Source organism: Emys orbicularis, chromosome 10 (genome assembly GCF_028017835.1).
Source record: "Emys orbicularis isolate rEmyOrb1 chromosome 10, rEmyOrb1.hap1, whole genome shotgun sequence".
Lineage (NCBI taxonomy): Eukaryota > Metazoa > Chordata > Testudines > Emydidae > Emys > Emys orbicularis.
The window spans coordinates 11813450-11825605 of record NC_088692.1 but is presented as its reverse complement, the minus strand read 5'-3'; the positions used below and the strand labels follow the sequence as shown (position 1 = coordinate 11825605).

The following is a 12156-nucleotide window of genomic DNA, read 5'->3' as shown; positions in this document are numbered from 1 at the left end:
ACCCCATAATGCTTTATGGGAATATGCTTATGAATGTATATATGACATAACTGGAATATGTTTTATGCTACATATGCCATGTAACATATCTCTGTAAAGGTTATGATCTACTGAATATATTCATCCTATTTGTATGCATGTATCATTTTTGTATTCGACGTTATGAATATTGGCTGTGTACTTGTTTAATTTTAAATAGCCTCCACATCTGAGCTTTCCCAAGAATGTGGCTTGGCTGGTAAGGAACTCAGTCATTCATGGACATATGACTTGCCCATGTGACTCCAAAACTCCATTTTATAGCTGGATTCTACACAGTGGGAGGGTGGGGTGTCCACCCACAAGAGAAAGTCTATTTAAAACCCTGGGAGACCCCTCCATTTTCTCTTCAGCTGACTCAAGAGATAGCCTCTCCACCCCCAAAGGATACTTGAAAGAAACTGGGACAAAGGACAGTAACTACAGGGGGTGTGAGTGATTGCTGGACCCAGACTAGAAGGAGGCTAGTCTGTAAAAGAGGCTTATTGGAACATCTCTGAGGGTGAGATTTTATCTGTAATCACTTTCTTACTGTATTAGGCATAAACTTGCGTGTTTTATTTTATTTTGTTTCGTAATTTACTTTGTTCCGTCTGTCATTACTTGGAACCACTTAAATCCTACTTTTTGTATTTAATAAAATCATTTTTTACTTATTAATTAATCCAGAGTATCTATTAATACCTGGGGGGGGAGGCAAAGAGCTGTGCATATCTCTCTATCAGTGCTATAGAGGGTGAACAATTTATGAGTTTACCCTGCATAAGCTTTACACAAGGTAAAACGGATTTATTTGGGGTTTGGACCCCATTGGGAGTTGGGCACCTGAGAGTTAAAGACAGGAACACTTCTTGAGCTGCTGTCAGTTAAGCCTGCAGTTTGTGGGACGTGGTTCAGACCTGGGTCTGGGTTTGCAGCAGGCTAGCGTGTCTGGCTCAAACCAGGCAGGGCACTGAAGTCCTAAGCTGGCAGGGAAAGCAGGGGCAGTCTCAACACATCAGGTGGCAGTCCGAAAGGGGATTTCTGTGACACACCCCATCAAACCCAGTATCCGACAGTGTCCAATGCCAGGTGCCCCAGAGGGAATGAACAGAACAGGTAATCATCAAGTGATCCATCCCCTGTTGCCCATTCTCAGCTTCTGGCAAAGACAGGCTAGGGACACCATCCCTGCCTATCCTGGCTAATAGCCACTGATGGACCTATCCTCCATGAACTTACCTAGTTCTTTTTTGAACCCTGTTATAGTCTTGGCCTTCACAACGTCCTCTGGCAAAGAGTTCCACAGACTGACTGTGTGTTGTGTGAAAAAATACTTCCTTTTGTTTGTTTTAAACCTGCTGCCTATTAATTTCATTTGGTGACCCTTAGTACTTGTGTTCTGAGAAGGAGTAAATAACACTTGCTTGTTTACTTTCTCCACACAAGTCATGATTTTATAGACCTGTATCATATCCCCCCTTAGTCATCTCTTTTCCAAGCTGAAAAGTCCCTGTCTGATTAATCTCTCCTCATACGGAAGCCGTTCCATAGCCCTAATCATTTTTGTCACCCTTTTCTGAACCTTTTCCAATTCCAATATATCTTTTTTGAGATGGGGCAACCACATCTGCATGTAGTATTCAAGATAACTATTGCACAGGGATGTTTGTGAAGCATAACAGAAGTTAGGTATTTAGGGATCCTCAGTAAAAGGTGCTATATTAGGTCTTAGCATTTCACCCCCAAAACAACACACAATGACGGGTAATGGGGAGAAGAGGAGGGATGTCATGGAAGCTGACAAACTGTAGACCTGACAGGGATACAGCCAGGGCGAGGAAAGATACAGTATGTGGAAGTGGGGGGAAAATCCAAGATGACCCATTCTGCAGAACACTGAAGGATGGAGATCCAACCTGCACTCCATCTTAAGAGGAAAGAAACACAAAACATTGCACGGGCTTACCAGAAGATGACAAAGTGTTCATGATGGGAGGGCTGTTTAGGCAAGGTGTTTGTTCTCTCAGTGGAAGATAGCCAGCTCTATGATTGCTTCAGTGGTCAGCAGTAGCTGATGCATGGAGCACATTAACATAGTCTCCAGAGGAGTCAGTTTGCTCCCTTCTGAGCTGCAGATGAGATGCTTCAGTGACAGCAGTGTGCTGGGGGAGTGAAGGCAGTGCCACACTGGAATGGCAAGAAATATCTAGAGACTAGGACTTGCTTCTTATGGGCATCCATCTGACGTGCTTGTCTGCCAGTGTCAGTTTCCATTGAGGAAAATAGTGCAGTAAAATGGGGTGGCAGTGGTTGGGGGTGGAGGAAGAAGAGATCTGAGAATTAAAATAAACTTCTCTCTCCCTTGCACAGAAGGAAGGAAATTTCTCCAGCAGGTTCCCATCATCACAGAAACTCCTTTTTTCTAAGTAAAGAAGCCATGTACCTTAGGGCCAAGAGAAGCAGAAAGATTCAACATAGGAGGGTAGAAGGAAGATCAATACAGAGAAGAGAATAAAGGGTGAGTTAAATGGAAGAGGAAAGCGAGTGAGAAAGGAGATGATGCAAAGAGGGGAAACAATGAGAGGGAGGCTGATTGAGAGACAAGGAGAAGCTGTTAATTATCCAAATAAACATTTTATTGCATCTGCATGTAAATTTTAAGCACTTTAAACACAGGGTGACTGCTAAGTCCCTCTCTTTGCGAAGACCAGTTTTATGACTAACATTACAAGCCTTGGCAATGCCAAGACTGCACGACCAGCAGCTGTGCCATAGCTATTAGGTACAGATATGATGATGATATTTGGTCAGTGAGTTTTGAGGTTACCAGCACAGCTCCCAATCTCCCTGGTGAACAAAATCAGAGCATATGGCATTCGATGTGCTGAAACTGTCAGGCTCATAATTAACTGATCAGAGTACATATGGAGCTCACAGACAGTATAAATCTCTCAACGTAAAAAATGCTGGGGACTATTGAAGGTGTCAGTGTGAGTCTTCCCTGCAAATCTCTCTTCATTAATGTTTTATATGGAGCCAAATGTGTTGTAATAAAATGGCTATTAATGGAGTTGTATTTATGATGATTTCTCTTTTATGCAGCTGGCGTTAACCTTTCAAACCCTACATTTCACACAGGGCTTTCTCAGAATAATCATTACTGCCGGAACAGAAACCCCTAGTCAGAGGATCTCTTGATTTGTCCTATTCACACGGAGGTTAGGTTAGTGGATGCTGGGCAAGTAAAAATTCATCAAGTTAGTGGCTGCCACTGACGCTGCTGACGTCACTGTGTCAAAATGAAAATCCATTTCTAGTTACAGACACAGCTTGGATTCTGTTTATTTTAGGTATTTATAGAGCTCCAATTGGCATGGTATCTAGAGGCAAAGTCATCCCATCTCAGCTCTCTGTACTCTCCAGAACACACACTTATACACATGGCGAGACAGGTCATTAACCACTCAGAACAGACAGCCGTATTCTGCTCATTTCTTTGGCCACAATTCTGCATGGCATTCTTCTTTTGCCTGCTTCACATTCAAAGCTTTGGAAAAGCATATTCTTGAATCTGTGTGTTCAAGATAATAGGGCACAGAAAAATACAGAACAAAGTGTGCATTTATGGACTTGTGTCTGCAGGTGTGGGGATGTGTATAAACACAAACAGGTCCTACTTAACACTTAGCTGTCTGTGAAGGTTTGTTCCTACAGTTCTGATCCAATTTGGATTAAAGATGGTGCCCAAACTGCATTTATCAGTGCATGTGTGTGCTTCACGCTATAAGCCATTTGGGCTACATGGTCTAGATATGTGGAAATTGTGGCTAGTGTGGAATGGCATGGCCCACCTGCTAAGCAGGGTTTTGCTCCAAGAGCTCATTACATCTGGGCCACAATATATACCTTGGCTACTGATCAACTCCTCGCATACTCCTTGCATACGGTGTGTTTTTTGATTTATAAAGCCCTAATTGGTTTGGGTTCTGGCTATGACAGATGCTTCTCTGTCCATGCATTATCTCAGCAATTCAGATCATCTCAAACTGACAGCATCCTCTTGGTACAAACAGGGTACCCTCACTGAAAACCAGGGAATCTGCATGCCCCCTTGGTTTGCCAGATCATGCATTTGATGAACTTCAAAGATATTCTTTCAAGATCCACCTGTTCTCCCAGACTTATTCTGGGGGAGAGGAGGTTCTGATGACGGGGCTTAAGGAAGTTGTTTTGGGTGGTATTTGGGGGTTGCGAAAATACTGCAGATCATCTGCAGAGTTCTCCTTCTGTGACTGATGGATGTCGGTCAGGCTGGGTATCCTGTTCTCATGTTTTATTGCAACTGTTTGAAATCAATGTTGTAATGTGCCCAAAGCCTGGAAAAAATTCTCTGATTTACATCTGAACGTCATATTCTCACCACCACCAATTAATATTTCATAGGGCAAAACCACATGGGAGCACACAAGAGGGAGATAAAGAGAGAGACAGAAAAACTGGATGATCTTGGGGAGGGAAACAGCTATCATTCATGTGTGTTTACATGTACACACACCCCTAACTCTTTTGAGTACTAGTAACTCAGGCTACATCTACACTAATAGCTAGGGGTGTGATTCCCCTGCTCACATACACATAGCATGAATATAATTAGCAGTGCAGTTACGAGAGCACAGGTAGTGGCAGTGCAGGCGGGGCTGAACTGTGCCGAGTACATATCCACCAGTTTCAACAGCTGCACGGCCTTTTAGACTCACACTAGCACGATGAGAGCTAGTGTGGGCATGTGTACGTGAACAGGGAAATCACATCCCCCAGTTCAGAGTGTAGACATAGTCTCAGATACATGTTCCAGGCACAGAGCTTCTCACTCAAACTACCAGAACTCAACGCTTCTCTCTCATGCGCTATCTCTATTTAGCATTGACAGAAGATTGCTACCACCTCCTCTTAAACTCAACTTACACATCCTGCAAAGGAGTATCCAGCCCTCATCTCCTTCAGAGCAAAAAGCAGATAATACTCCAACCTTCCTGCCTCCCTGGCCTTGTTCACTGTATCATTATCAACCACTGCTTCATATTCATTAGATGTCTTCTTTTCTCATACAGAACTGCTGATACAATCCATGGGGGGAAAAATAATATATATAAGAAAATGCCTGGATAGAAAATCCATTTTTTCTTGTATGATTTCTTTGGAGGAGGCGTGGCTGCTGGTAACAAATCAGGGGGATCATAAAACAGCCTTTTCTCTACAGTGCACAAGTAAAAAGCTGTCAGATAGCTATAGGGCTAACAAAGGAATCTAGTTGCTGGGAATGTGTGAATAGATTTAAATAAATGAAAACCTCAGATAAAGAAAAACCCTGGGATAACACACGACAGGTAGGTGAGGGCATTATTCTTTAAAGGGGAAAAGAGGACAAACTATTTTTTCTTAAAGGTAAACTACAATGCATAAAGGAAGTTATGCTCATTGCCTTTATGCGCTGTACAGAGACTGACTCAAACTTTTTCCCCTTAAAGTGTTTTTCTGCCTTTTTAAAAAAAAACATTAGAATTACTAGGCCATGCACTGTGTTACTTTTGCAGGCCAAGCACACTTGCACACCCCAGTAGCTCTTACGTTCTTCTATTTCCCATACAAGTTCCATGTGTGCTGTTCTCCCATCTCCCCTATTTCAGGGACTCTCTGAAACCCCCCACTTCCTCCATTATGCAAGTGGCTGTGTGTCCCCCCTCCCCTTTTCCCATTCCCCCATGTCAGCAGCCCTGTGTGACCCCCATTTCCCCTTCCTTCACATGCAAGAGGCACTGTGTGTCCCCCATTCCCCTTTTCCTCACCATGGCAGAACTCCTGTGTGCCCCCCTCCATTCCTCCCTCCACCACGATAGGCACTGTGTCTCCTCTGTGTCACCCATGCTAGCACCAGTGGAACTGCACTGGATTAGTAAATTCCCTAAAGATCTTCATGTAGATGTAGCCATAGGGATTAGCAGCTACAACTCAAGGTTCCGCCCTATGTGAGGTCACAAGCTAAGTCCTCTGAAGATCTTGCAAGGGGTCTCTAATAAAAAGAGGAAAGATAGGTTTCCTGACATGCAACAAGAATGAACACACTTTTGTGGGGAAGGGGAGATTCAAACAAAATAAAAACAGTAAAGGGCACCGTTTTTTCTTGTGTAGTTTACCTTTGAGCCACTGAAGTCTTTACAGCCCTTCAAAGCTTAAAAGCATAGTTAGGATGGTGGCTAACCGCCCCGCCCCCGCCCACACACACTTCTGGTATAAACCCAGGAAATGTTATTTTAATTGGTCTATATGCTGTTTCACACCTAAATTTCCTGTGGTAATAAATGAAAAAAAAATATTGTTCCAGTTTTTTAACATGTAACTAAAGCAAAGTTTAAATTACACAAAAATGCTTTAAAAGCAAAGCACGCTTATAACAGAAAATTACACCCTGGTGGCCTATACCAGTGGTTTTCAACCTGCGGTCTGCGGACTATCTAATTTCCAAAGGGGTCCTTGCTGCCACTCAAAAATTTTTAGGGGTCCGCAAATGAAAAAAAGTTGAGAATCACTGGGCTATACCATAAAAAGTAAGTTTGCACCCACTGGTTCATACTTTAAGCCTGGTATCAATAGTGGTTCAAATAATTACAACTACTTATTTAACTACTTAATTATTGCAGAGTAATAAAATTATAAAAATCAAAACAAATCAAAAATATAATGCACATAAAACATATGCTAATATAGAAAAGAAAAACAAAATCAGTGGAATGTTGGCCTGTCTTGACATGAGTAATTGGACACGGGTGAGGCCTCATTTCTTGGGGGATAGGATTAGGGAGGTATATGGATCAGCAGTCTGGAAACAGAATGTCTGTACTAGGTAAGACGGGGAGGAACACCCAGGGAACCATTTACAATGGACAAAGTAAGTTGGGAATGTAACAATGAGACAAAGAGTAAGTCGTACATGGACAGTATATGGACAGAGCATGTTGTACAGGGATCATTTCCTACAAAGTAACCAGCCAATCCCAAAACGTGTCAGGCAATGTACAGTAAATGCAATGCAATGTGTAAATGTATCTAAAGGAAGAAGTTTGCTGTGTAACTTTGGATGTGTGGTATGCCCAGAACCCACCCCCTCAGCTTGAGCCTGGAAAAGGTCTTGGGGGAACCCCAGCGAGGGGATGGATGCTCCTTCAGGAAATATATATGGAGTCAAATCTGCTGCCATGAAGACTACGATAGTGGACAAGCAGCTGATGAAGAGGAGACAGATGATCTTTTCTGATATCTCTGTCTCTTTTTGGGTGATTCAGATGGTCTCTGATATGACCAGAAAGACTGTTTTTGATAGGGTTGAAGGCTAGCTGGTCTCTCAAGTGCTGATATATACACTCCTAAAGATCTCAAAATCACTTGAGAATCCTTTAAAGAGTGCAGCTCATCAGCTTTAGCACTAAACAATGCACATGGTTCAAAAGACAGATCCTCTATTGTCATCTGTACTACTTAAGGTATGCCAAGTGACTGTAACTGAGAGGATGAGATTCTGGAACAGAAGTCTTCAGCAAGGCATGAATTCTGCAACAAATTCTGCTGCCACAGAATCACCAAATACATGGTGCCCTCACTTCTTCTATTTCTGTAGGCATCCAAACTCTACATCTCCCTTGACTTTCTCATAACCTGTCAAGTCTCTAACAGCTCTGCCATTGTCTGCATCTTTGTTACCATCTCTTAACATTCCCATTCATGTTCAGATAAATCCCATCTCTGCCCTCGTTTAAGTGCTTTGTGCCTTGTTCTATGCCGTCCCTTATACCTGTAATTCCCTCCCTGTAGTATTTCAACTCTTCTCTTACTCTACTCCATTTTCCTCTTTCTGCCCTTATGAAAGCCATTGTACCCTACTTGGCCTTTTATGAGGACCATTGTCTCCTGTTCTGTAACACATCCACTCTCTATCCTAGCTCTCAGTAAAGCACCTCTACCTCGATATAACGCAACCTGATATAACACGAATTCGGATATAACGCGGTAAAGCAGTACTCCGGGGGGGAAGGGGGGGGGCTGCGCACTCCGGTGGATCAAAGCAAGTTCAATATAACGTGGTTTCACCTATAACGCGGTAAGATTTTTTGGCTCCCAAGGACAGCGTTATATCGAGGTAGAGGTGTATATCAGAAGCTGGGAATGGGTGATAGGGGATGGATCATTTGATGATTACCTGTTCTGTTCATTCCGTCTGGGGCACCTGGCATTGGCCACTGTTAGAAGACAACTGGGCTAGATGGACCTTTGGCCTGACCCAGTATGGCCGTTCTTATGAATAATGGTAGGAGAGAATACAATTCTATTATGCGTGTATAAATACATATTGGTGCTGATTTTGCAAGTTGTGTTTTGAGCCCACGCCCAATCACCCCTACTCTTAAAAACCTTTCATTAAAAAGTTTTTGCAAAAGGCATTTTGCAAACTCTGTCTTTGACTTTGTAGTTTTCTCTGAATGCCAATTAAATAAAGGATTTGCAAATGGTCCCAACAGGCAACTTAACCATGTGAACTCAGCATGTGAACACAACAGGTGGCTTCATCCCCCTCCAAATGCACAAGCACGCTGTATACAGAATCAGAGAAACCAGATGGGAAAGAACACCTACTGTAGCTCTTGACCACAGAGTCTGTGGCCCACTGCTATATAGATTTTGTCTATAGTGGGGTTAGAGCACAGTGCCTCTTCATTACCTCTATCTCAGCGTTGTGCGCATGCACCTTCTGCACCATTTCTTCTGCTTCACGCATGCGCCGGCTCAGCTGGGGCGAGTGCTCAGCTGGGGTCAGCTCACTGTCGTATGACTCCAGAATTGCTCTCATTCCATCACGCTCCTGTTGTAAAGAAAAACAGACTGTTAGACTTTCCACTGGATACATGCAGCCTGCATCTTCAAACTGACACATCCAATTAAATTTAACATTTTTTTACTATTGCTCTCCAACATGGTGAAGAGCATTATTTTGGTCAGAAAGTTCTTCCACTACTCTTTTGTATACACACACCACACAAACAGAGAGATATAAAAATCTATTGCTCTGAGAGTTGGAAATGCACATAAACACATACATCCCTTTTAGATGATAACATGCACACAGTATAACTTTTGCCATTTACACGTATATACCAAGAACAAATGAAATTAGAGCCCTCAAGTAGAAGATGCTTCTTGGAGACACCTCAACGTGGCTGTTCAGGGAAAACAGCAATGAGTTATGGGAGCTAAATCAGGGAACTTTATTCTGCCATCAGTGAAGTCGAAGATGAGTGCAGACGTCTTCTAATGAAGAGCCCTTAAATATAAAGCAAGTACTTTATTCTCACAGCATAGATGTGTTTAGTGTAATCCACCACACCAAACAGGATTTGGATAGGATTACATGGAGAAAGAGTACTTTACCTTTAAAGTGGAAGGATTAAATTCTCATTTTATGAAGGGTTTCTCAAATGTGGTCATTAAAAATTTAGGTTAATCCACAGCGGAAGAAAAAAAATGAATGGATACTAGAAGTGCCCCAGTAGAAAGCACTGACCAATGAAAACCTTAATTATTTATTTCCATTAGTGCCCACAATGCATGAGGCAAGCAAAGTTGGAAGTGGTCCATACCCCTACAAGCTTAAAATGGACACAGATATGGAGGTTCTCAATTTTATTTTCACTATTACCGTTCCCAGCTAAGAAGTTGTTCTTTCAGTTCATATGTTAGACACACACTTTCTGATACTGAAGGACCTGGGTTCAAATCCCTGCAGTCCCACAGTGGAGATTATGATTGTTTGGGGAAATTGTATGTACAACTCATGAAGTCTGGTTGATACTATGAAGTTACTAAGAAAATTGTTGTATCACTCAATGTCTCTATGTAAATGTAGAATCCAACATGGCTGTCAGGTCCTTTAGCAAGTATCCATCAGACTAAGGACAACTGGAGGTAGTTAACTAATGACTGTACTCTGACTACACAATGGGCATGCTAAGGAGGTTGGCTAAAACGAGGAGAACCAGTTTTCTCCAATCCTCAACAGGGGATTGGGCATTTGGAGAGTGGAAAATTCCCAAAGAGATGGAGGTGACAAAGTAGGGGTTTTAAAAGGACTCTTACGAGGAGAGAGACAAAGGAAGTTTGAGGCAGGAGAAGGGAAGAGACATGCATGTTTTTGTAGCAGGGGGACTCAGTTTATCTGTGGGACCAAAGGTGGTCTAGGAAGAGAGAGACTCTATGGTTCAACCATAAGTTGCAGCAGAAGGATCTTGGATTATCCCAGAGGAACCAGACCTCAGCCCAATAAATGCTTGAATGGTGAGGAAACTGAGGCAGGGAAATGCATGTAGGGTTTGTTTTTGTATAGATCTGTCTATTTCTCATTCTACTGGGTAAAGCACAATGATGTTTTAGACAAAGAAACCAAGGTGGATAATGGATGAAGTGCTGCAGTTGAGTGACAAGCATAGGAAGTTAAAGGAGAATAAAAAGGAAGATGCAAGTCTAAGAGCTGAATACAATAGGTTGAACAGAGGTTAAAAAAAGAATGCAAAGAGTGACAGAAACAAATGGATAAGCAAACAATGCAAAGAAGCAGAAGAATATGCACAAAGAAATGTGACACAGAGGTTATACTGCAAGATAAGAGAACAGAGTGGGACATATGAGTTGAAGATGTCAGCAATGAAAGACATGTTCAGGCAAATAACTGAGGACAAACAAGCAACGAATAACCAATGGAAAGAATATGTTAAAGAGCTATACAAAGTGCAGTACACAGTGGGTGTCAATGTCTCCTCTCACCTTGTGGCAAGCAGGACAGCACAAGGTGTTGCACATTGGAATCATCTGAGAGATTGCCAGTGAGGCAGGGAATGTGCCACTGTCTAGTCAGTGGAGGGATTTCTCAGCAAGGACTGCTGGGTTGGGAAGCTAGACTAACATGATCTTAAGAAAATAGGGGGGAAATTTGAATGGGTTGTGCTGGTGAAGAGGAATTGAGAAAACGGGGCTAGGGACCACTTGCTGGGAGCCTGAGAATAGATTTTGTTACAGTATTTGTGTTCAGAAATGAAGGTCAGAGCTAAGCACCAGGAGGAAGTGTTTTCAGTTAGAACTTCTCTCTGTTTTGATGTATTATCAGTAGAATGACTGAATAAAGCTTGCACTGTGGTTTAAATTATACATTGCCTCATAGCTTGTTTGCTTTTCAAATCAGAGACAAGCCTTGACAGGCAAGAACCCATCCTCTTGTCCCCTACTCCTTTAGAGGCAAAGAAGTCATACCGTCAGGGTATGTCTTCACTACCAACGTTAAAGCGTTGCCGCGGCAGCACTTTAACGTGGCTGTGTAGTCGCGGCACCAGCGCTGGGAGAGGGAGAGCTCTGTAAAAAAACCACCTCTATGAGGGGAGTAGCTCCCAGTGCTGGGGCACTGTCTATATTGTCACTTTACAGCACTGAAACTAGCATCACTCAAGGGGGTGTTTTCTCACCCCCCCGAATGAGAAAGTTTCAGCGCTGTAAAGTGGCAGTGTAGACAAGGCCTCAGAAAGTTGTCCTGATCCCATAAAGACTCTCTGGTCCTCACTTTGCTAGCTGAGCAATGTAGGAAGCTACTAAAACATGTCTGTGGATCTGTTCTGAAGTGTACATCATTCAGCAGTGGATTGGAAGCCAAGTCTTGTATCTTAAGAGCGACTCTTTGTCCTAGTAATGAATCATCTCTAACTGTGGATGCTTTCTCGGTGCAGAGATGGACGGGGACCTCTGGGAAAGGATCCAGAGAGCGGATATCTTTGATGTTTAAATTTGATGGGGTTCCGTTTGATTTTGCAGTTGAAACAGCTGTTGGGCAGTCCTTGATATAATGGAGAGAGAACACTATTCTGTCCAACTATGGCACTGATGAAGGATGTGCAGAGGAAAACAAGGGCTAGAGAGCTAGGGAGAGGAGAGAGGATGAGAGTGTTGCAACCGTATCTTTATCTGTAAGCATATCCAAAGATCAAATTTGTACATCCCAGTAAATTCTCTGATGTGTTCTAACCCTTGACTCTGGAATAGCCAGCC

The 12156-nt window shown here is 42.7% G+C and overlaps 1 protein-coding gene across 1 annotated transcript in view; it reads right to left on the bottom strand.

The window, feature by feature from the left end:
* The window catches only part of MAD1L1 (mitotic arrest deficient 1 like 1), a 560284-nt gene that overhangs the window by 284844 nt on the left and 263284 nt on the right, over positions 1-12156 (bottom strand). The window contains exon 13 of the mRNA XM_065412141.1: positions 8792-8932. Coding sequence (XP_065268213.1) covers positions 8792-8932 — 141 coding nt within the window. The remainder of the gene's footprint in view (positions 1-8791; positions 8933-12156) is intronic.